The 25,947-nt window shown below is 37.1% G+C and overlaps 1 protein-coding gene across 2 annotated transcripts in view; it reads left to right on the top strand.

The window, feature by feature from the left end:
- The window catches only part of TMEM135 (transmembrane protein 135), a 171,679-nt gene that overhangs the window by 19,454 nt on the left and 126,278 nt on the right, over positions 1-25,947 (top strand). For both annotated transcript variants that reach the window (XM_017819714.1, XM_017819713.1), the window contains exon 4: positions 18,240-18,273. In XM_017819714.1, coding sequence (XP_017675203.1) covers positions 18,240-18,273 — 34 coding nt within the window. The remainder of the gene's footprint in view (positions 1-18,239; positions 18,274-25,947) is intronic.

The raw sequence follows: 25,947 nt of genomic DNA, 5'->3' as shown, positions 1-25,947 counted from the left end.
AAAAACACTTTACAAACATTCAGTTTCCTGTTTATGGTTTGTTTTTGTTCTTTAACATGTAATTGGTTTGCTCAGGATTGCCTGATGAATCTCAGTTGCTTAGGGTTTCCTAATGAAACTGTTGTTTCTTGTTTGTTTGTTAAAATATAATTTGAATAATATTTGCAGTTAGTCATAGAGAAGGGGAATGCTGATGAAAGTTGCTGATGACTTGAGTTAACAATGTGAGATTAGTTAAGGTAGAGGAATGCTAGGATGTTGTGGAAAAAACTGTGGGTGAGCTGAAATAATCCAAATTATTCAATCACGGAGTAAACATATCCCAAGCCAAGTTTTAGGTATGTCAAAGTTCTGTCCTTTTGAAAGAATGCATTAGCGATTGTTTTTGAAGACTGAGGATGTGTAAGAGGTTGTGGAAACGTGGAAGCACTTCCAAATCACTTTCTTTAATGTAACTATAGAGAAAATAATTATAATCAAATTACCAAATAAGTTAATTATCTTTTTGATGTCCTCTCTAGCTGACTGATTTCATCTTACTGTAATTACTTCCTAAGAGGTTGGATACATTTTAGTAGAACTTTGTCTAGTTACATAGACTCCAGCGCTGCCCTTGGCATCAGTGTTTCATTTTGTCATGTGAGCAAATGCATTTTTTCCCTTTGATCAGCGACAACACTGGCTTAACTTTTCCTAGAGACCTGTTACAATGTGGGGCTTTTCCCGAGCCAGACTTCTAATATTTCTAGATAACATTAAAGAAGAAGAAATCAGGCTGGTTGTCCATCTATGAACTTCTTTTAGCTTTCAGAGTATTTGTGAGTTAACAGTTGTAACTGCTTATGAGCCCAAACCTGTACAACGTTTTTGCATAATAGTGGAACAACTATGAGAAAATTGCAAAGTTGAGCTTGTTAAGTGTAGCAAAAAGAGTAGGAAAACAAATTTTATATCAAATGGGTTTTTCTAAAAGTCTTAGTGGCAATGTGAAATGAAAGCTTTGACGTGTTAACAGGCTTGTATTTAGGATCTGAAATCTGAAAGAAATAGAAGTTGAAAGAGAGGTTCATGAAAATGACAGAAGTAGATTTGTACAGCACGTATGCAATGAATAATGCTGGAATACTTAGTTCCTGGAGCGTTATTCTCCTTTCTGTCCAAATTCATAATGTGTGACCTAAGGTATTTTGCCTACAACTCCACATTATATTGCATCAGTTAAAGGAAAAAAGGCAGTGTTGGTATTATGGTATAACACGTGTATGAAAATGTGGGGTCATTGTTCTTAAAGAAAAAAATGTTAAAGACATCAAAAGGTATTTGAAAGTTTAGATTTTTTTTTTTAAAATGTGAAGTTGTTTTGTATGTTCTCAGATGGCAACTATGTATAATGTGCAAAATCCTGCTGCTGACAGTGAAATATGACTTTCTGATTTTACATCTGTTAGCCTGTTAGCTTCTGTTACTGGCAAAATCAAATTTTAATAGACTTGTAGTCCCATAGGAAACTGACATTTCACATGGAGACACAGGGACATTTTCAGTTATCTTCTAAGTATCTTAGATTGTAGGGAAAAATCAGGGAGGTGGGAAAAAGTCCTGTTCTGAGTTCATAAACATATCTCTAGCCCTTCAAATTGCTACTAGCAGCTGGCAGCAACATTGAACTTAATCACTTAATCTCTTCCCAAGTGGATACCCTATTTTAAGTACCACACTGGCATTTGCTTGCACAGCATCCCTGTCAGTCCTGAACTTGGGAACAGCAGGCTTGTAAATCAGATTTTCTTTCAAGTGTTACTGTTCATGTGTGCCAGCCTTGTACATTTTATAATGGGAAAAAGAGATGGATAGCTTGGCTAGATGCATTATAGCCCTGAGGAGGAACATGTTTTTTAGTGTGTTACAGAACTAGTTTGATTATAGTTTGTATCTGTGTAATATATAATTGCAAATTTGCATGACAGTGGCAATGAGGAGGTGACATTGCATAGAAATTTCAGATAGACTCAGGAAATGATCTACATTATGTTATGCTGTTACAGTTCTATAAAGATATAAATGGCACGTTAATATGTCCATGTGTATTCTATTTGGTGACTATAAAATATAGTTATCCTGTCTATGAAAACTAGTTTATTAGGATCTGTGGAAAGGGCCAAGGAATAAAAACACATTAACTTTTTTGTATCTGTATCTATAAATGTTATGTGAGAACTGGTCACATTATTATGATTAAGTAATGTTTTGATAAAAGTTATTTCTTAGATAAGAATTGGATGTAGATATATAAACATGGAGATTATGTGTTTGCAATGCGTGGATTCATATTCTATGCCTTTCATCCCTTACTCCAGTAGAAGGAACCCAGAATTTTTGTGTTTTTCTGGAGCTGTCAAGCTCCTGTTGGGTTAGGTTGCTTGTTAGCGTTAGAAAGAAGCAGGATTTATAAATGTCAATCTGACACTTGTTACCTGCATAGTTGGTATATGTTTGATGTTCTGAGTAGAGTGAAGAGGGCACAGAGTTAAATTTCAGTTGATTTACATTACCTCGTTATCTCATACAGTACATATCTTTTTAATCACATTTAGCATTAGTCCTGGCATGTTATTTTTCTTCTCTGTATTTGTGGCTCTGGCAAAGATATTGAAAAATGAAGCAAAAATATTGTTACTGGTTTGTTGTGTGTTTTCACATGCAAAGAAAATGTTCTTGTAAGTAAGGGAAGTACTCCCTTTTCCTGGGGAAATAAATACAATTCATAGAATATATGTTTTTTTAATTTCATTTGATTAATTGTCAATGTTTTAGTTACTCCATATGTATATATTGTCATAACAACTACAGCTATATGATAAAAAGTAAGCTTCTGACAGGTGCACTTCCACAATTATACTTTAAAGAACATAATATTCTTTACAGTTTGACCTTTTTACATCTTCTGTTAAAGAAAAATGTGCAATTGTTTTGTCATAGAATTCACTTTTGTAGTGTTAGACATTAAAAGCTGTGTTAGTCTCCTCAAAAATAGAAATATGATTTGGATACATTAATTTCATTTAGCTTCCTCAGGAAATTTTTTCATTCTCTTTATTAACCTTCGTATGAAGTTGTTTAACCATATAATCTTTGTTAACTCCTATAGGTGTTGTTCCCAACTGCTGATAAGAAGAACTTTTATTTGTAGTTTTGAAAGAAAAGTATTTTGTTTAGGTCTTTTGGCCTCTGATTGTAATTCAAATTTACAGTCAGGTGTTGTTTCTTTCGACATCTATGAAATGTTATCCTAAGAATTGAGCATATAGTAAGGAGGAGATATGTGGCTTGGACTGAAAGAGACATGGCACTACCTTGTTGTAGAAGTGCCGAGGGTGTTAGAAAGCAAGGAAGTAACTGAATATACTTGTTAAAACTGTTGTGAATGAAGCTGTTGAAATGTGATTTGAGGCTTGGCTGAAGCCAGCCTGCTACTGGAAATCTGATTAGATCAGTTGTACCTTGCTGATTTCTAAGACAAAGAAGTCTCATAGATAGTGGAGAGCCTGTATTTAAGACCTCTGTGATTATTCTCTAGGAAAAGAATTATGTTCTCTTAAGGGTTTTGTAAATGTGCTGATGTTTCAAAACCATTTATGTTGTACTTTGCTAATAGCTAAATGGCAAATTTCATTATATTGGACTCTTGCTCAGGAAATCATGTATTAACAAGTTTCAAGAACTGTAAAGCTTTAAGAGGGGACACAATTCCAGGTTTAATGAAATTATTCGTCTCACTGGCTAACTTTTTGTTTTCCCCCCTTGCCTTTTTTAAGTAATTAAGTCAGAGAAAGTTTAACTACAGCCACCTAAAATTTCTGTGGCGGTTCTGAAGGGACTCTTCTGGGGTTGCCCCCTGCTCCCCCTTAGGCCGCATTAATGTTTACATACTGGCTGTTAACGTTATAGTGGCGCCTGTCTCCTTGCTACAGTTAAGACTCTGTCACTGATGGTATTATAAAACTTGAGATTTAGGGCTTTTATAATTTGGCTGTAAAATCTTGCTCTGGGCAATTATTTGCAACATGTTTTTAGTTGAAAACTTTGTGCATTTTTCCTAAAAAACAAAAAAAAAGTATACTGGACTCTTACAAAAACATGTAAAGCATATTCATTTAAAAAGTGGCACAGTTCAGCAGTGCATGTTGTAGAGAACATCTATATATATACACACATATATTTAGTGTTCTTGGAAACAAAAGTATTACTATGTATTGCTTAGAAAGTGACAGAAATATTTGTGGAAGAACAATGTGGAATTTTTAGACAGTATGTTCTGATGAAAAGTTCAGTGTTGTTGGGATTATTTGCTTGCCATAAATGCCATTAGTCTAAATACATTATAAAGGAGCAATGTGGCAGCACAGTAGTGGTGAAAAGTATACACTGTAAAGAAATTATAATTTCTCTAAGTTTGTTCATTCAAGTACAAATTTGTTGGTATATCCTTCTCTGTAGTAGTATAGTATGTTTAGACTTGAGGTGACAATTACCTTTCAGAAATGTTTTATGGTTATTCAGTTTGATGTTGTATTTTAGGGAAAGAGATAAATAACCAGTAAGGTGGGGGGAGGGTGAGTGATCAAAACAGGTAAACAAACTCTTTTAACACAGAAAGTGGTTTTGGAAGTGTTAGTCTTACTTGCTACAGGTAACAAATTGAGAAAGCAAGCTGCACTGAGGATGACTTTTTGCCTATTTTTTGTGTTGTAGTGAAAAAAACACTCAAGTTTGAATCACTGACTTGTGAATTTTGTGGTGTAATCTGGTAAGGAGAACTAGCAAGGAGACAAATTATTTTGGAGTTGTACTCCTCTAGAGTGATTATTGCTGTGAAATATGGAGCCACGGTGTAGAAGTTACTGGGAAAGCTTTTTATTTTTAAACCAAAATATGTTAAATTTCATTGTACTTCAGCAACTGTTTTGGTGAGACCCGGAATTTGAAGTTTTTGTAGAAACAGCACATAAACATTTGAACATGTTTTGCTGCACGATCTGAGGGCTGCTACTGTGCTGTAGTTATAGAATCATATCAGAGAATGGTTTGGGTTGGAAGGGACTTTGAAGATCATCTAGTTCCAATCCGCCTGCTGTGGGCAGGGGGACGTTCCACAAAAACAGATTGCCTTAACAGTTATTGTAAAAAGGGAAAACTGATCATTCAAGGTTGCCTGGGAGCGCAGGAGTCAATCTGGAAGATGCTGTGATGGTGGCAACATTGTGAAGGGCAGTTAGCTCAGGATGGGCAGCTCTCAGGAGTGTTCTTCATGTAAAAGCCCATAATAGCCTGGTATTTTATGCTACAAGTTATGGGGCCTGATGGGATTCATGCCAGAGTTCTGAAGGAGCTATTGGGTCTTATGACAGGACCCCTCTCTATGTTACTCTTGTGTAAAAGAAGGGTCTGAGGGAAGACCCAGGAAGCTACAGACCTGTTGGTCTAACCTCAGTTCCTGGAAAAATTCAGAAGATTATACTGGGTACTGTTGAAAGGCATTTAAAGGAACAATGTGATCTTCAGGCATAGTTAACATGGGTTCACTAAGGGAAAGTCCTATTTAACTTATTTGATATCCTTCTGTGACAAGGTCACCCACCTAAGTGGATGAAGGGAAGGCTGTCATTTAACTTGCAGGCATATTATGAAGCTGTCCTGTGTAAAGGAGAAGAATGTCCTCTGTGGGTCATAAAAAGGTGCCATGTTAGTGGCAAGGTATAAACTGCTCCCTTTGTAAAAGTAGCTGCAGTGTTAAATTTGCTTCATTTAAATGAACTGTGGAAACCATTTTGTTTATTATATGATCTTCTCTCCCATACAATATTCTTAATTATTCCTATAGTCAGTCTATCCTGGATCCCTGCCCTTTACTCCCCATGATTCTGCGTATGTGTATAAAATGTGGGTGTAATCCTTATACTTCTGGATGTATTTTTAAAAGAAGTGGTTACAGTCAACACTTGGACTTTTCTAACTATCTGAAATGTGTGTTTCTATTTCATACCACTCATCTCTTTCTAATCAGTTGAGTCATTCACCATGCTGTGTTTCACAGTGTAGATAACTGTCTTAAGCTAGATTTCATCCACTTGAGATGGCAAAAGTTTGGCAAGATGAATTCTGTAGTTGTGAATAGAGTAAGAAGATTTCTTGGCAAGCAGTGATTACAGTTCTGTACATTTGTAGTTAGTCAGTTCAGCTTATAAACTAATCAGGATTCTGAAAAACTCTACTGTGTCTGCAGATGTATTCAGCAACCAAGTTTAAGAAATTTTCAGGCTGTAGCATTTGAATGTCGGACAAATTTGGTTCAGCTTGCTTGTGTGGTGTCCTTGAAGTCTTGCACAAAATGAAGAGCAGGAGAACAGCTACAGCTTTTTAGTTGACAGTCCATTTTCTGGGATAACACAGGCAGACAGAGTAAGAACAGTGAAAGATCTCATGTGAAATATACACCTGTGATTCTGAACGTGTTGCAGCACCTGGGTGGATCTGTAGAGACTAGGTTTATTTTCTCTTTGTGTTGTTAAGAGTCAGGGCTGAGCTGGATCAGTCAGAACTATTTGATTGCATTTGTTCAGTGGTCTCCAGATCCCTGAGTTTCAGGAGGATTTACCGGCTTAGGAAGAGCACCAGCCATGTGGTTACTTCATGAATAATAGTATAAAGACATCTTGGCAGCACCCATTAAACTCTGGAGTACTCTATCAGTACACTTGGGGCCAACTGGGATGGACAAAGGGCAGTGCTAAGGTCAAGGAACAAGCTCTGATAGATCCCAGGTGACTGTGCAGATACCTTCCTGTCTTCCTGTGCTGCTCCATGAGTAATTGATACTTGATTATAGTTAAATTTTTTTAAATTATTTTAAGGACCACTTTTGGCAAATCTGTTTCTGAAATGTTCACTTTGTAGACTGAAAACTTAAGTAAAAGTCATCTGCATATTAGTGTAATTTTGTATTTTGTTTTTCATAATTAACTCTAAAAAACCCACCAAAACCCCTGTAAAACTTGCAGTCCTGTTGAAACGCTGACAGATAAAATGTTAAAATTCAGACTGCTGAACCCTGGACTATTCTGCGAGTCTGACTTGGAGTCAAATGGCACAAACAGTGGATTAATTACTCTGTTCTGTCTGCTCGGCACTACCATCCAGGACACACTCATTTGGACTTCCTTGGCTTAAGAAAACACTTAATATATCCTCTTTGTCTAAATGCTTGCATGTAACATGTGGGTCCCAGAGGGGGAATAATAAATACTTTGCTAGTATAGAATAAGCTTCAGATGCTGCTTAGGTGAGCTGGCTACAGTGCTGACCTTTACCTGGCAAGATAAGATTCATGCCTAGCATGCCGCGGCTTCAGTGGCTGGAAGTCTTGGAGGGAACTTTTCTATGCTGTGTTCCTCAAGTCTGCTTGTAGGATATTGTTTCTAGATACCACAGATGAGAGCAGTTTAAGTATTTGTTTCTGTGAGAGCCACACCTATTAACCCTCAGGAAATGCAATTACTGTTTTCTGTAGCCTCATTGCTCCCAAGAAACTAAGGTGACAGTTAGGTCCTGCAGCAGGAAAAGTGTGAAGGTAGAAAACTAGAATGGTAATGATTTGCTATATTTAATCATGCAAAACTTTTCTGTGGTAAAGATTACAGCAGTGTACTTAGGTCAAACATCTTACTTCCCTTTCCTGCCCTCTCCCCTCTGTATCCTGGGACAAAAAATGGCATGTTTTTATTTCCTTTGGTAAGGAAATAAAACGCCGTGTGTGCGTGGTGTTTCTTTTAATCTAATGACCTCCACTCCAGATTGAAGCTTTTTTGATAAAATAAGTGTATGCCACTAAAACCTTCTTCTAAAGATAGTCTGTCTGAGAAAAAGGAACAGCAGTGTCCATGGCATTAGAGGCAAGCTTAAAACAGGTCTCATGAATTTGGGCCAGTACGCTGTCATCACAGTCGAGACTGCTCCAGCTTTGGTGAAAGACTGAAACAATATGGACTGTCTGGTAGTACAGCATAATTTTGTCTGCGTGAAGGAATTTATATGGGCTCCATCTTGCTGCCTCAGTGATATGTTTTTCCTTTTCAGCTCTTCAGTATCTGTTATTCATTCCTTGTGAGCAACAGACTGAGGAACTATAAAAAGTGTTCTAATATCAACTGTTGGCAATTTGGATCTTTGAGCTTAGAGTGAGAAAATAATAGGTTCAAACTGGACTTGGCAGTAGCTTATTTCTGTCTTTGGTAGGTGAAATACCTCATTAACATCTGTCTGTAGTATCTGGCACAGTTCATCATCCAGTACTGATGTTCTGCCAGAAAATGGCTGCTCAGTCAATAGGGATGTGTTGAAACGACTCTCAAAATTTAGTATGGCTTGCCTGCCTTTCTAGAGAAGGTTCACATTGACTTCTGACACTGCTCTTCCTTGTGACCCCTTGTGTTTCAGGCTATTACAGATGTAGGCACACTCTTAATAGTATTCATTTGTCTTCTGTGTGATTAATTCATAGTTCCTAACTGGATTTAAAGCCTGCTTTTAATATAACTTAGTAGGCTGTCATTGGGGGTCTAAAGGGGAGGGAAAAAAAGCAGATTGTCAGTGTGTGTTGAGAAGTCCATACTTGCTTCTCTTGGAAGTGCTGGTCTGCTGTTTTTGAATACAAGAGCATTTAGAAGTTACTCACACCACGTGAAAAGCTGCAGTAGTTCTCTGAGTTGGATTGATTTGTCATGTGAGCTTTTTTTGCATATTGCTTCAGGTACTTTGTGAACAGTGTAATCCAATCACAAATGTAAGCATTAAAATTTTATGAGTCTAAAGAGAAAATTAGCTCTAAACATGCAAACAAACAATAGCTACCAGTGTGACAGACTAGAAAAAGAGTATCAGGCTGCTGAAGTCTTTTGAAATAGATGATTTGAGTAGCTTATAAAATAAAACTTGTATTGTGGAATGGGCTGTCTCAAACTGGGCACAGAATATGACTTGGGGAGGGAAAGGCAGTTATTCCAAAGGGCTTCTTGGGAAGCCTCTGGAGCTGCTTCTCGCTGAGCTGCTGTGAGCTGGGTTTGGGCTGTGCAGGTAGGGTGTGGCTGAATGGCACTTAGCCTGAGAAGGACTGGAGGGTAGAGGTAGAGAAGAACAGGTCAAATACTGGTATTGGAACAATCCCAAGCTGTCAACTGGAGTAATAATCTTATATGAGCAATTTTTTCTCCTTCTTCCTGTCCTTTTCACTCTCAAAATACACTGAAGTCCAAGGTCTGTGAATATTGCAAATATCTGCAACTCTGAAATTTTTCCATGCCCTGTTTTGCACTTCTCCCTAATTCTTAGTAACAGTTCTGTCCATAATTTCCTCTTTTGCTATGGAGTGGTAGCGATTGCCAACAAAATATGTAGAAAAAATGACCAACTGCTGCTGCTGAACCACAAAGCAGTTTTGCTCACAAAGAGATTATTTGGTTTTGTGCCTTATGCTCGTACCTTCCAGACAGAGTGGCCAAGCAGCACATGTTGTATCCTGACTGAGAAAGCGCCCAGAAAGAACTGTTTCCTTTGTGATTGACTGAGCTGATTAGAAACAATTCTGTGTTACTATCAACAGTCCAAAGAAATAGTTATTTGGGGCCTTATTTAACAGTAGGTAAGTGTTAAGTAACAGTAGACCTTCCGTACCAAGAATGTGAATAATTTAAAAAATGCCTGGAAATTCTTCATTTTTTTTTTTTAATGAGGATGTTATTCTTCTGTTATCTCCTAGTCAGTCTTTTTATGAAACTAATAAGCTTTTTGGAATCTCTATATCTTTTAATGGAATCTTGTGAGGTTAAATTACACTTTAATTAAGAGGTTTTTTCCCCTCTGTATGTCAGCCTTTGTTTTGCCTCTGTAGATACCCTAGAGAAAGTGGGAGAGGAGGAAGAGGGAGGGAATGTTGAAAGAAAATCTGTATATAAAAGAGTATAAAGCAGTTAAAAAAATTAAACTATAGATGTTATCTTGTGTTGCACTAGCTGAAAACTCTGTAAGAATTATTGGTACTAATTTAACTGGAATGTATTACTGTAGATATATTTTCTTTTTGGCTTCTCTCCCTTTCCAGTTTTCTCATACCCTTTCTTTGGCATGTGTTCAAATCATGGAACATGTTGATTTTATTTTATTTTCTTTTAAGAACAACAAATTCTGAGTATTTGCATGAAACCATTTTACTTAACATGTAATGTGCTCCAAGCAAGGATTACTGATTTGCAGTTTTGAGCAATTTCAATTTCCCCAACCTGTAAAGTGTCCGTTTCCTACTTTAAACAACCCCAAATTTTGCAATACAAAATTCCTTTAAAAAAGCAGTGGGTCATGAGTCCTAAAACCGTATATTTCTGAAATTAAGTTCTGTGCCCGAACATTATCTTTATGTGAAAGGCTTGCTACTCGTATTTACTAAACTCAAAACGTTATCATGTTCTTTTTTGAAAACTTACTTCTTTGGTCTGTTTTCATAATTTTCAGCATTATTTTGAAAGCTTATCTGTTCCTGCTGATTTTAAGTGAACTTTTGCACCAGGGCTTCGCTGCTGACCTCCAGCTGTCAGTAGGAAATTGGTGGGTGTGAGAGATTAACGATACCCTAAACATAATCTGTAGTGCTTGTGTTATTACAGGGATGCAATCACAACTCCAGATCTATAGTTGGCTTGCTTGTGGTGTCAAGCTGCTGTAAAAAACCTACCTCTTACCTCTTCATTTTAACTTCTTTCTTTTTAGGGGAAACATGTGATTTGTGTGTTTGATATAATTCTGCAGGTTATAAAATGGTATGTTTTACAGTGGGGAGGGGTTGAAGCTGAGGGGAGGAATTCTTCCTGTTTTTGCAGACCACAAGTCCTGTCTGGGGAGCCATTACAAACTATTATGTTAGCTTCTTAGTTTATGTTCAGAAATTAAAGCCAGAGTTAACTCTTTTAAGTCTTTCTTTTTTTTTTTTTTAATTTAAAAAAGGACAAATGTTCTCAAATTTTCCTATTTACTAAAATAAACATATATAATTTTATATTTTTTCTATGAGATATACACTCAGATATATGAAAATATTTACTATTAAAATTACCGTTTTGCTGTAACAAGTTTTTGCAGCATGTTATGTGCTCTTTACCTTTTTTTTTTTAACATTCCACCCCATATATACCTTTGAATTCACTGATTCCCATGAAAGTAGTTATATTTGTGATTTCTTAGACTTGTAAAGAATCCAAAAAAAGATTATCAGTTAAAATACAGAGGTAACTGTCAGAATGTGCAGCGTATTCAATGAAGAGTAGCATTCATATAAAATTCAAACTTGATTTTGTAGGAAACTAACATAAGGAATTTATGAAAAAATCATTTTTATAGAAGTCATGCATAGTTCAGATTTTGTTGTATAGGTCACAAGGAAAGGTAAGTTTGACTTGTTTTATTCTAGTACCTGTTTATTCTCCGGTCAGTCTTGTTGGTTTGACAACACTAAGAAGTTTTGAAAAAGCAAATTGTAGGAACATGATATTTTGGACTGGCAGTGAAGTTAGAAAGCTTTGTACCAAAGCTGAAACTGCTCTTGTCTTAGCAGTGAGTTGGATATTTTTATTTTGTGTGTGTTTGCACCCTAGCTGTTTAAATTTATTACATATATTGGAGAAACATAACCCATCAATTAAATGTTTAATCAGAGAACATAATTACATGCATAAAGATTTTTACCATGCTGCTTTATCCATCTTCAGGCTCCTTCTACACACGTCTGCTCCTGACTGCTGCTGAGCACTGGGTTACAGGAGTGAACCTTGCAGGGAAGGGGGCCTGGGTGTCCCTGCCCCAGTGTTGCCTCCCCATGTGGTGTGGATTCGTGGGTGGGGCTCACACAGTGGGCTGTTCCTGCTGAAGGAGGTGCCTGTTCAATTTGCGTGAATTTTGTAGACAGTGGTATCCATCTTGCTGTGGTTATTTCCTGTTATTTCTGACTCGCTAACTTATTTCCCCCTTAGTTTTGGGCAAGACAAAAAAGTGATCATAAACCCCCACAATTTACATAAATATATAAAAAAGGCACAATTATAGTAGTTCAAATATGTTTAATTAATTGCAGTGAATGTTTAGATTTCAGGATGTCTACTCAGAAAGGTTTGTGGTTTAATGAAACAAGGCAATGGAGAAAACAATTTTTTAAACTTCATATTACTAAAAAAGTTCTTGATGAGGGAATTGGAGGAGCCGTAGTGCTGTTATTAGACATAAAATGGGCATGGCAAGGCAAAACATATGAAAGAAGTAAATATTCAAAAGGAGGAATGAATAATGAGACAGAAATAGCTTAAAAATGACAGGTCCTACATCTCTTCTGTGCTGTGTAGAGAAAGAGGTGTTTGCTTTCTGTTGGAAGTTTTCTTTGAGGGCTGCTGTGGTCACACTGGTTAATTTATGATAAAATTGCCAGGAGCATAAGTGCTTTCTAAGGATTCATCCCACCTTCAGGCAAGCTTGGTTGGTTTTTTTTTGTGTGCTGTTGATGCTGTTGCTTTTTAGCTTAGCAACACTCTGTTTTTAAGGAAAACCATAAGTACATTGAAGGAAACCCATAAATCAGGAGAGAGAGAACTGGCCATGATTTTTTAGGAAAACACAATCTAAGTTGTGTTTAAAAATTGGTATTTTGTATTATTTCCTATTAGATGAAGAAAAAGCTTATGCTGCTTGTGAAACTAAAGTTATTCTTTGAATTTTATAGCACGTCAAGCTAGGCAAGAAAACATTCTTCAGCAAAGTGTTCCACAAACAATATGTTGGCATGCAGATTTGGGCAGTTGCTGCTTCTATTGGCGTGAATAGGATGTTTTACTCATGTGTTAGGGAAATTGGACTTTGGCCTCCATCAAATAAGTTTTCCAGAGTTTTTGGCACTTACATGAAAATATAAATACCTTGCTCTCAGGCAAGTGCATTCAAAGTCTGAGAGTGGCCCTTAGTGATTTCTTTGACTTCAAAATACTATTGATTAAACAAAGAATAGGAAAGCTTTGATCTGTTTTTTATTTTCTATATTTTCACTTTGAGTCCTGAAGATGAGTTCTGAAAACATGAGACAGTTTCAGTAAAGAGCTGTAAATGTGATTAAAATCTTAGGGAACGTTGTCAGAAAACTGAAGGAGTTCAGTTTTTGTTTAAGAAATGATGTGTGGGTCACTTGGTTGGAGTCTGTAGTGTTACAGGGGAGGTAAAGATGTAACCATTTTCAGACACCAGACAGATTCTTGTAGAAACTAGAGTGCAAATTGTAAAGATAAGTACCCTTAGAATAATATATCAATGATTGTGGTGACTGGAAATACTTAAAAGACAATTTTTTTTTTTTTAAATATGTGACTAATTCATTAAGGAAAAGTTTATGTTTTGTATTAGTTAGGAAGACAGATTATTTATCAGTTTAATCCCTTGTGATTTTATAATCTATGGAAAAAAATTATATATGGTATTTTGAAGTTGCATTCCACCTTTTTTTCTGTAGAATAATAGAATTGTTCAGATAAGCCTTGGGAAGTCAGCTAGTGCAGCTTCCTCCTGCTTGGAGCAGAGCCGGCACTGAGTTCAAACCATCGTGCTTAGGGATTTGTCCGGTTAGCCTTGCAAACTGCTGAGGACAGAGGTCCAGCAGCCCCTCTGAGTCCCTGTTCCAATGCTCACCTGTCTTGATGGAGAAAATGCCGTTTCCTTGAGTCAGGTCAAAATCTCTCCGACCATGCTCCTGGTCCTCCCTGCCAGCTGATCAATGCCTATTTTGTATTGGGGGTTGCAAACAGGCACGGGACTCTGCGCTGTAATGAGTGCCAAGTAAATGGGATTAATCATTTCTCTTGACCTCTTACCTACACTTCTCGTAATGTGGCCCAGTACACTGCTAGTTTTCCTTGTTATTTTTATCCTGTAGGTTTTTGGGTTTTTTAGTTATTTTAGACTCTTTCCTCTGGGCAGTGCAATAAAAAAAATGTGTGGTTCTCTGTTGAGGTTTATATGCCATAGTTTAAGAGCTATTGCTTGTTAGAATTTGGTCTGAATATTACCAAGTTGTCTGAAAAGCAACTTTTATCAAGTGAAACTTTTCTTTGAGGAAGGCATAAATGAACAAGAGAATTATCTTCTGGAAGCCTGTGGTCTGTTGTAATTTAAACATTAGAAGTGGAATCTGCAAGATTGGAATAATTCAGCCACAGATAATGTGACCTGTGCTGAATACCTAAACTCTGAGACATTGCCTGCTCAGTTCTCTAACAGACATGAAAGAAAATCCGTGTTAAAGTGTGAATTGGGAAGAAAAAGGAGGAGAAACAAAGTGAAAAGTATATTAAACAGTACTGCTCTTTGATACTTGAATTAAAGGGTAATTAAAACATGATTGCTTTCGTGCAATCCTCCTTTCCAGGTAAAGGAGACCAATCTTGTTAAGACTTTTTCAGAAAAAAAGTTCTTTAACACAAGAAACTGTCAGGATGGACCTTGGTCCATGCTCATGAATTTTGGGTTACCCCTAGCTCATGTTTTTCCTTCTTGAGTTAAAGATCACAGATGTCATTAGAAAAGAGTTGAGTATGGGAGATACTGTCAGTTAAGAGGTGACTGGGAGACAGTGGGAAGCCACGATGAAGATCTTTATGGAAGAGGCCTCTGGAGGAAAATGGCATAAGACAGAAACCATGGAGTAGGAACAGGCAGTAAGGATTTGTGTGCGTCTGCTTGGGCTTTGCCGTAGTGACCTCGCCTGACCATCAGTGGTGTAGCCACGTGCTGATGTTGGTGTTCCCAAGATTAGTGTTCAACACTGGTTCATGGACTTTTAGGGTGAAATGTAAGCTGTTTATTGGTATCTTTAAACCTTCCCAAAGCATGTGGTTAGACATGGCTGACTAATTGTTTTTATTGTTTAACTATTTCCTGCTCTTCTAATGCCATTTCCCAATTATATTTTCCTCTTTGTTTACCAGCTGCAGTCTTAATACAGTCCTTGGGTTGTACTAGTGACCCTTTTGCTTGGCCTACCTCCATCTTTCTGTCCTGTTTTCTGTCAGCTGTCATTGCCACAGAATAGCGCAATGTTTTCTGAACTTCCACCTGCTTTTTAACAGTGGAGTTCAGGGTTGGGTTAGGTTATTGGATCACATTTGCACAGGGCCAGGAAGACTGCCCCCCCTTCCACCCCGCCTTTTTTTTTTCCCTTCCCCTGGAAAAATGGAGCTATTTATTTTTTAAACAGTCACAGAATTAATTTGGAGGAAGAAAACTTTCTGCTTGGAGTCAAGCAGGGCCTCAGAGGCGGGCTTGTTGGAGGCACTTTGAGATGACATCATCTAGAAACTTTGCTGTATTTTTGGTTCCGGAAGTTACTTCCTTTCGCAAATTTATTGTCTGCACATTTTTCCTTCTCCCAACCACCTACTTCTCACATTGGTCTTGCTGCAGCTGCACTGCAGCTTCTGATTTCTTTCCTTCCTCTTCTTTAGCCCCTTTTCCTTTCTTTGTCTTTGTGGTTGGTGTTTTACACTTAGGCCAAAGGGACTACAATAGAAACTAAAACTCATTTAGAACAAATTCTTAGCTTTAGTGTTTAAAAATAAGAAAATTAAATAAATATTCATGGGAGGCTAAAAGACCCTGCCTGCATGTCAGCCCTGCTTGTATGACAATAAGGACTGGATGAGAGAATCCACTAAGTAAATTATGTAGACATACAATGATCATCCTGTTTTGTGCACATTATATATAATACAGTTGTAAATACACATATATTCTCTGAAATGTACTCTCTGAAATATGCAGTATACCCTGAAAGCTGCATCTGTCACTCAGTAGCTGGTGAAGGCTTCTCGCAGTTATGTTACTGCAGGATATTATTGAAGTTCTGATGTTTTCCAGAATATTCAAAGTGTATTGAGTTACCAGGTTAGCTCTCATGGGTAATTTATTTCTGTGTTTCCAAACAGCTGAACGTTTGGGTATTTATCATAAATTTTTAACACTATTACAGGGATAAAAAAAAGAATCCAAAAAACGTGAAATACCCGATATTTTTCCTGAGGACAAATTAAAATAAAATTTACGGTATACACAACTGTATTGACTGCCAGTTTGGTAATCAAGAGGGTAGGGCCACCAATATTATCACTCGAGCTAATCAGCTGAAAGATGGTGACTGTTTGCAGATCAATGTGAGAGTTGAATTTATCTATTACATGAGGTGAATTTTCACCCCTTCCTGGTGAGAAATATCCTACAGCATTTTGATGCTTTATTGCAAGTTGTAGGGCTTGCTTTGCTTAAACGCTCACAGACCCAGTTCCCTCTCTGTTGTCTTCTTGTTTCTTGTGTGCCTCATCCTCATCAACTCTTTAGATTCAGGCTTTTTTTTCTCTAGGTTTCTATGCTAGAGTTTTGTTTCTAGTATCTGATACAGAGTGATGGTAGGTGGAGAAGGAGAGCAGATTTGTAATTCTGCTTTAAAAAAACCCCACAAAACAAACTGATTTTGCTGGTTAAAGTTTTGAACCTAAGCCAAATTTGAACCTTCCCTGTGAGTAGAGAGCAACTTGTGGAAGTCAGGATGCTGCATCATTGCTTTCCCCAAGTTCAGCATGATGTGGAAGCACTAAAGCTTTTGAGTGGAACATGTCCCCATGGCTTAGATATCTGCTCTGAAAAACCTTGATCTAGATGCGTAACTTGGCAAAGTTATGGACTTGTAAACATGGGGATTAGAAAATACTGAATAAATTTCTTTCCGGATGGATCAAACTTGGCAACTGTGTGATTGGAATTTCTCTATTTCCTGCTATCTGTGCTTTTGTTTTGTTCCCTTCTTCAACTGAATTGATAGCAAGATGTGCTCTGTTAACATACTGCTCTCTTAAGCAGTCTTATGAATGCTTGAAAACTTAAAGTGTCATGACAAAATGGAAGATACAAGCCCAGTTTAGACCTTCTGTTATATATTACCTTCTGTAGTAGCAATATAAAAAAAATCCTGAATGGCATGAAGAGAAATATGGGTTCAGGTTATAAGCTCAACTCCATGTTGAGAAACTCTAACAGTTGAATGTATGGTGCCTTCACACAAATTTTCAAGTTATATATGTAAGACCAGTGGGGACAATATGAAAAATCCTGAATACTACAAGGCTGATGGTAGACTCACAATGTTAAGAACACCAGTCCAGTAGGAAATACTGAAACTGAGCGTTCCAACCTTTGGCCTTAGTCTCTAAGCAGATCTTTGCAGAAGAGGAGGAATGATTGAAGGCAAAGCAGATCTGCAGTGGTAACGTTTCCCACTTTCTCAAGGCTGATGGTGGCTTGTGACCGATGTACAGAAAATAATTTTTAATTCACCTGGATCCTACAGTGACATCTAGTGCAGTCTGTTACTGGAACAGCTCACATCTGCATAGTTGAGTTCAGATTTGGTCTTGTGCTGCAATAGAATCAACAAAAGTGTGAGAGCACGAGCCCAAGTTTATACTTTTCCTAAAGTGCAGTGTGAGCTATGGGCTGAGACACAGGGACAGACCCAAAAATAGAAGGGGAAAAAAAATTAGATAAAGGTTAGAAGAGAAAATGGTTCCAGGACACTCTTAGCACTGTGATTCTGAACTGGCTTGAGCCAAGATTTCTGCATCATCAGTCTCAGTAGAAAACTTTTCATAATATTGTAAGCAGAAGGGCAAAGGTGTCTCAAGTTACATAGCAGTGGTCACAAAACAGAAGCTAACACACAGGCGTTTTTCTGTAAATTCACAATTTAACTTAGGCTTAGGTCATTGTTTGTATGCCTGCATTAACAGCTGGTGTGTAGGCTTTTATTTTACGATAAGTGGTGTGTAATTCAGGGTGCCTTGCCCCTCATGACAGCTTCAGGACTCATATGCAGTAGCAAGTTGCTATATATAACTTGATTCCTGTAATTCCTCACTGCTTTGGATACTGTGCTATCAAGATGCTATTTTTGGTTTTGTACATATTTTTTTATAGGCTGTAATGATTCATCCTCCATCAATAATCTGTGTTTTTAAACTCCCCTCTTTAATAAAATATTCTTAATGCTTAAAGTGTTTTTCTTCAGTCTGCAAAAAAATGTTTGATTCCTTCACTAATTTTATTTTTTCTGTTTATAGGAGAGGCCTCCTCACAATTTACATGGCCAACCAAGTAAGTAGTCCTTTATTTCAAGAATAAAACCACGTAAGATCCATTGAAAATGTGAGATTCATTGCCTGTTTTAATCATTCCAGGATTTTTCTTTAAAAATTTTACGTTACTAGATAACTTAAGAGCAAATTGTGACCTTAGGTCTTTCAGAAGTAGCTGTAAAGCATTGTATTATGCTCAAAATTTCTTGTATCATAGCCCCAAGAAGATGGGTAATTTTATATTTCTTGTCTGTAGTAGAATGGCATCTAGTACTTTGATGGTTGTTATTTTGCAGATGAGAAATCCAACACCATATAGTTTAGTTTTGTAATTAATTGTTTTTCAAACTGGTATCAGCTGTTGTGTGTGCAAACATTTTTATTGCATGTTTGTATCAGTTTAAATGTTGTGTCATATTTCTTATAATCTCATTCAAATAAATAAAATTTCTCTAAATTATGTGTGATGTTAACTTACTCTAAATATAAAATACTTCTGTTACTTGATTATACTCCTTTAGGAAAGATTTTATTTTGCTAAAGGAATTATGTAAAGTTTTTGTATGGTTGGAGTTGCTTAAAGAGTCACAGAAACTACAAAAAAGAAAACAACTGAAAGTTGTGTTCAGACCACTGGGACATTTTGCTGGGGCCTCACAGTTGTGCGAGAGTAGAACTCTGGTGGTGATTAAAAGATCGATGACTAAAATTGATAAGACAAAGGCAATATATCATAGTACAGATTAGGGTGATACAATTGATACCTTCTCTTCCGTCCGTCTGTGTGAAGTCATTGTTGATGACTTGTAATTCTGAATATTTGTGGTAGGAGGTGACATCATATGTGTGTTAGCAGGTAGATATCCTGTAAAGTCCCTTTATGCATTTACCAAACGCATCATGTAGTTCTCTCTCAAATTCTGGTGTTTAACAGTTTCTTCCAGGCAGAAATTTTTTCTTGAGTTATTCTGTATTTGTAGACTGTCTGTCATGACAGACTCATGACGGGAACTTAACAGACTTCAGAAGAGAAGAAATTAATATTTGCTTTTAAATTCATTATTGTTAACTACCATTTTACCTTCTATAGCTGCCTAACTTATATGGTTCATACCCTATCCTTTAGGATTCCTTTTCTTTACAAATGTTTTTAACCTAATTTGGAAAGATGACAAATCATCCTCTTGAAATTTAATTAATTGGATTGTTTGGACTCCCAGTAACACATGGGAACAAGGTTTGATTCCTGAAAGGAAGTCCTAACTTTGGAAGGTTTCCTTGAATTCAGAAGACCGACTGTGGAAAGTCCTCATTCAGGAAACATAGGTTATAAGGACAGTGATATTTAGTTGGACATGCCATCACGCCTTTGGAATGGACTTTTCAAGAGAAGGGGGAAATCAGTGTGCCTATATAGCAGCACCTCTGAGTATCCAGTTCTGAGAAAGCTGTCACTGTCTTTCTGGCTCTTAGGCTGCAGTGCCACACAGTCCATGTGGTGCTGGACGGTCTTAGAAAGGAAAAGTCAAGAAATGCAGTTACATTTTATGAATGCCATTTGGGGCAGTGGATATTCTCTTTAGTGTGATGGTTTATTTTAGACACAAATCATTGGTGGACCTGGGGCTGCCGGGGTTTGCTTTGTTAAACTGCCTGTGATCACGTCATGCTCATCTTGTTAGCAAGCTGTGTAATCACAGAAAATGTTTCCCTGTTCGTGTTGCTTATCTTTTGTTTAGAACTTTATATGCTTTAGTGAGATTCACTTATGAGTTTACTAAGCCTTTAAAACATTTATTTCTGTCATCTTTAGATTGCAGCATGCCCCATTCTGAAAGCTGGCACATTTTAATCTTCAGTGATTACAGCTAGATTGTGGAATTAGACAGCATTTCTTGCATTCTGTAAAACTCGTGTCAGGACCTGTTAAGGTATTCATGGAACTAAATGTATTCTTTTGTTTTGTTTCATATTTTCCTAAACTTTGTTTTACAGCCTTGGCAGTAGTAATTAAGGCTTTCTGTGTGATTCTTCTTGTGTGCCTTTGCCCAGTTAGACAGGCAGGAGGTGACTGTTGGTGTTGGTTAGTATAAGAAATTATCATGAATGTTGCCGCAGTGAATTTTTATAGCCAGATTAGGGCTTCTAAATCAGAAAATTTTATTTCTGTTGTCCTGTTGGCAGTACGTGACAATTTGTCCTCAGAGATAAATTTACTTAGTGGAAAGGGGAAAGGTTTGTTAAAGTCTTTATGTGTGGCTGCTGTTTCTCATTTCAGCAAGTGAAATGCAGTAGAACATGAAAGGCAGTGGGTCTAAGGACTCGTGTTCTAAAGGTGACATTTTTATTGTTTTTTACTCTGGAGCTACTAGAAACTTGTGAATGGAAACATGTGAATAAATGTCCTGGCTCATTTTAAATAAGTCCGTGATTATAGATTTATGTGAACCTGAACTCCTGAATTGCATTTCCTTTCTGCTTACACAGTGAAATGACAGATCAAAAATTAACTGTTGAGGCTATATGTGCTGTATGGAAAAATAGAACAAAAATGCTTTTTCAGACTAGCTTGCTGCAGAATTGAAGCTATACAAGAATGCACTTTAGGGCTTGGATTTTCTTTTATTTTTTTTCTTTTTAGTTTCTTTAAAGATAAGAATGAGAAATAAGTATAGGAGTGAAGCATCTGTAGTTTTAATTTTGATATGCAGAGTGTAAAATCAACTTCTGAGCTTCTGACTGGAAGTCATTTAAGTTTTTAGAAGTAAATTAGTATGCCTGAGCCCTAGCATTGTTGAACATGTGCCGTTGAGACCCGAAGTTTCTGTAATAGCCTGGAACAGAGTAGTGTTAGTCAGTACTGTGGACCACACAGAAGCATGGAGCTTTCAAGTTCTATTTTGGATTGCACGTGTTTAAGTCAAGAAATTTTTGGGATCATAAGAGATGCATTGGTAGTGAACATATAAGATGATCCTTCATGGATAATTTGAGATCAAAAGGAACCCCAAGATTCCAGCAAAAGGTGGAAAGTGAAATGGAATCTCTTTCAGTTATTTTTATCTGGAAAAGTAGATGATATTTATGACTGTCCCATGAGGAAGACCTATAGCTCTTATGTTTCAAAACAGTTAAGGCATACTTTGTTGTGAACAGCTCAACAGTAGAATTCTTGCTTTTACATTGGAGAAGCTGTGTCTTTGGATTCGGGTTTGGGTTTTTTTGTGTTGAAAACAAAACAAAGGTGCCACCTTCAATATGCAAGATAAGAAGATGAACTAGGACTGATTTGATATAAAGCTTTCTGAAAAACGAGAGTTTAGGAAAATTATGTTGTCATTGAAATACTACACCATAGGGGCAGTTACCCTAGCATGTGCTGAGCTATGTGCTGTTTGAAATTCAAACTGCATCACTACATCAAAGGCTTTATTCATTCTGTACTATGACTTGAAAAATTGGAAATGTTAATATTAATAAGGTGCTCTTGAGGGTCACAGATTATATGATAAAAAACTTAATCGTAAGGTGAAGCAGCTGGATGAAAAAGGCAGAGTGGTGCTGTTGAGGACTGGTTCTTGAGTGTGATGGGAAGAAGTGTAGGGATCTATCCCAACCACAGAGAGAGAGCATTACTGAGTGGACAGCTATAAATTTGAAAAATAAGACAAGGAAGATAGGAAGATAAGGAAGTAGAGAAGCACAAGCTATAGGTGAGAAATGAGAATTCATTGTGGAAAGAGACATGAAGGGACTGGAGCTATGCTGACATAACAGGTGTTGGTTTGTGGGGAGTGTTACAGGTAAAACAAGAGGAAGAACATGAGAAAATTTCTAGTTCTAGTTAAAGCAGAAAGCGGATGATAAAGAAAATCATGGGTTTTTCAGGAAAGGGTTGGATTAATTTAACAAATTAATTAACGTGAAGAGAAATTTAGGAAGACCCCAGAAAGAGAGAGAGAAAGAGAGGGTATTTTTGGTGACCTGCACATGGAAGTTGGAGAAATTGTTGTCAGCAATTGCGTCTGGACAAAGTTTACACAGAAATAGGAAGATGCTGTGCCTTACTTATTGCTATGCTGATGTTAGGTCATCAGTGCATCTGCCACTTATGGAATACTGCACACAGATCCTCATATATAGGGGAAATGATACTGTTTAAACGAGTACTGAACAAGTGATCAGTGGCATTCCAGTGGGTAATACTCTGCTTCTGTATGTGATAGAGAACAAGTAATGCAGCTGAGCACAGTTTCTTGCAGTTTTAAAGTAGTCCAGGCAGTTTCACAGTTGAATTGTTTTTCAGTTGCATAGATAGACTAAATCTGAGTTCATTTTGGCTGTATCGTTGTTTATTCCAACTAGTCAGTGTGAAGGCTGCATGTAAGTTGTGCTCTTAAAGTTTGAAATATTTGGTCTAGGAGCATGCAAAAATGCAGACTTAAAAAGAAATCCTTCAGGATCTAATGGAGAGATGAGTATCCAGTGCTCTTCAGTCAACTTTAACTCCAGATATTTGTATGTTTTTTTTACAGGATGGAAGTCATAGTGATTCAAAATATTACTAAATCTTCATGCTCTGCAATATTAAAAACAAAAATCAAAGCTATTAGCCTAATTTCAGATATCTGGCACACATAGACAGCAAAGTAGATACCAAATTTGACAGAGATATGGCACAATATAGAACATGGTTCAAATGTCTGAGGCCAAGGGCCCTCCGATATCACTTGTCATATACACTGGATTTGTTGTCGTTGTTTCATGGTTTGTGGAAGTGATATGTGGAGGGATGAAAGAAAGAGGAGTGGGACTTGCTGTAACAAAAGAAAAAGCAACAACATAAGGCCACTTTTAAGCTGTGCTTTTGCTGATACTGTAGTTTTAAGATTTTGCGAGTGTTTTCATTTTAAACTTACTAAACTGAAATTTTAGGAACAAGACTAGCTGGCTCCTGTTTTTCTCCACTGGGAACATTTCTGTTTTAATCAAAAGATGGAGACAATCCAGAATGAAGAAGAACAGGTGGATTTATGTTTATGCAATATGTATTTTAAGCTTTTTGAACTGCTGGGTTCTAGTAAAATGGATTTGACCACTCCTCCCTTTTCTTTTTAGATATTTAGAATTTTCTTGTGTGCTTTCTTGTGATTCTTAGTATTAACATTATACAAGGACTGCCAACATGGGAGATTTTATCTATTCTTCTAGCATATTAGCCAAGATAGAAATAGCTAGATTTTTTTTTTTAGTTTTCTAACATTTCAAAAGTAATCTCTGTAACTGGAAGTGCATCAAGTAAATGGTTGAGACACTTGTCTTCCAGGATGCTTGCTCTCCTCCTGCCGCTATCTCTTCCTTGCTTTGCAACTGTTGTCTGGTGCTCTTCTTCTGGGATGTCAGTGGCTTTGGTTACAGCAGCAGCTGGCAGAAAACATGTATATTTGTTGTCTAATGGTGTCCAGATTTCCCTTTCATTTCTTGTGTTGTCACCTTTTAAGCTGATAGTGTACTAGTTAAAGTAAAACTGTTGCTTACCAGGCTACTTCTGTTGTTAGAATAATAAGTTGCCTTACTGTCTTATTTTCTCGGTTTTATAAGTTATTGTTGGAATAGCAGAAATACTTTGATATTTGGTTTAGATTGAATATTAGGAAAAATTTCTTCACAGAAAGGGTTGTCAAGCACTGGAACAGGCTGCCCAGGAACATGTAAGAAAATTGATGTGTAGATGTGTCAGCTGGGGACGTGGTTTAGGGGTGGACTTGGCAGTGCTGGGTTAGCAACCAGAGTTGATGATCTTAAGGGTCTTTTGCAGCCTGAACAATTCTGTGGTTCTGTAATATTCTGCATCTCACGTGGTTGATTTAAAGGGGGACAAATCCTGTTTGAAAGCTCACAGGAAAGGATTTTCCTCATTGAAAATGACGTTGAACTGGAACTCAGGATTGTAAAATATTTCCTGCCTTTTGGAGGACAAAGCCCTGTTTTGTGACAGTGTTCTGAAGCAATGTCCTGATCTCTCTAGTGAAGCATCCAGCACCCAGTCATTGCTACTTGGGTAAGGGAAGAGCAAAAAGTACAGAATTTAATCCTATCTGGAAAGAAGTCTCAAGTGCTCACTTAGTGCGGAATTTCTACTTTTGCATGGAAAAACTGTCTCAGGTGATGTCTTGTCACTTGAAGTAATTGATAATTTTTGTAATTCTGCTACAAATTAAGCCTTTAATTTTAGTGCTAACATGAAACAAGTCTTGTCCGGTCAATTTACACATTGATATCAACTGACTGGTGTTTTCCTTGGAGCTACGGTTCTGTTCTAACACATCTCAAGTTTGAAGCTCAACAGAGGGTCCTGAATACCTGCTTGTAATAGTGGCATTTTTGCAACTGTTTTGACCCACATTGTAACCTGGGATTTTGTCAAGAGTTGTTTGCGTCTTCCGTCAGGTCATGTGATGTTCCTTGGTAATTCCTGCCTTCTGTTCTGGAATGGCGTTTTTATTCTATTTTGTCATTTGGACTTAGGAGGAGAGACTTTTCTGTAGCTTCTGCTTCTTACTGTCTAGATCTTAGTGGAAAAGTAAGGTTGAAAATGAAGAGCTCACATCTTTCCCATTTCATAGAAGGCATATTCAGATGGAGCTTATCCAGCGTTTGTTCTTCCAGCATGCCTTCATGTTTATGCTGCCTTGTGGTTTAAAGCCAGGCAGAGTCCGCCCCATGTTCTCAGAAGGACACTCAGGGTATGGCTGATTTCACAGCATGGACAGTCAGGCATCACAGATGCCCTTTATGACAGTGACAGTAATCTGGTTTACAAAACACAGGAAGAAGAACCAAGATCCATGGATTTTTATCCTTTAAAGGGCAAATCTCAAAGAAGGAAGGTAATCACGCTTTAGTTTGCACTCGAAGACTGTGCTGGAGTGAGATATGGGGTTTGTTTTTTTATGTCATTTCAATGGGCAATCCCTAATGCTCTGATTAAATGGCAATGAAATATAGCATTCTCAGACACTTATGGCACTTAGGTTATTTTGCAAAATAAAGCTTCAAATTTTGAAGTTATCTTTCAGATACATCTCAAAGGAAGGAAAAATAATCATTATGAAAAAGGTTTACGAGTCAAGGATATGAATAACTAGAACATGCTCATTACTCCTGCTGATCCCTTTTTTCTTTGACAGCTTGAACGAAGAATTGAGAACCAGCTTTTATTAATTTTAAGCTCTTACTAATGCTCCTTATTTGCTGTATACCTAGGTATATATAGGCACATTTGCAGAAATAATTAAAAAACTCCAGATAAGAAATAATTAAAACTAACTAAACCCAGTTTTGAATAAGAATGCGGAAAACTCAGTTTCTCTTCTCAGAAGACTTGTAACTGTTCTTAACCTTATTATGCTTCTGCTTTTGTCTCTTTCTCTGTGTCCTTGGGGTACAGAACAGCTCAAGAAGAGATGCTGTTAATACCATCTGCCAGTTCTATACTGGGGTGGCAAAGGCAGTAATAGTAGCAAAAAGTGAAAATTTCAATTAATATGTTAATAAAGTTAGTATAGAGGAGCACAGTTTGGATGAATATGGACATTATTCAAAAGAAATGGGAGCTTTTTATTGCTTAACAGTAATGTTCAGATTTATTTCACAGACACCTAAACAGAAGAAAAATTTTACCCTTTCTTGG

The sequence above is a fragment of the Lepidothrix coronata genome, unplaced genomic scaffold, assembly GCF_001604755.1.
Source record: "Lepidothrix coronata isolate B3197 unplaced genomic scaffold, Lepidothrix_coronata-1.0 Scaffold76, whole genome shotgun sequence".
Classification (NCBI taxonomy): Eukaryota; Metazoa; Chordata; class Aves; order Passeriformes; family Pipridae; genus Lepidothrix; species Lepidothrix coronata.
Note: the sequence above shows the minus strand (reverse complement) of the source record. Positions and strands in the feature narration are given on the sequence as shown.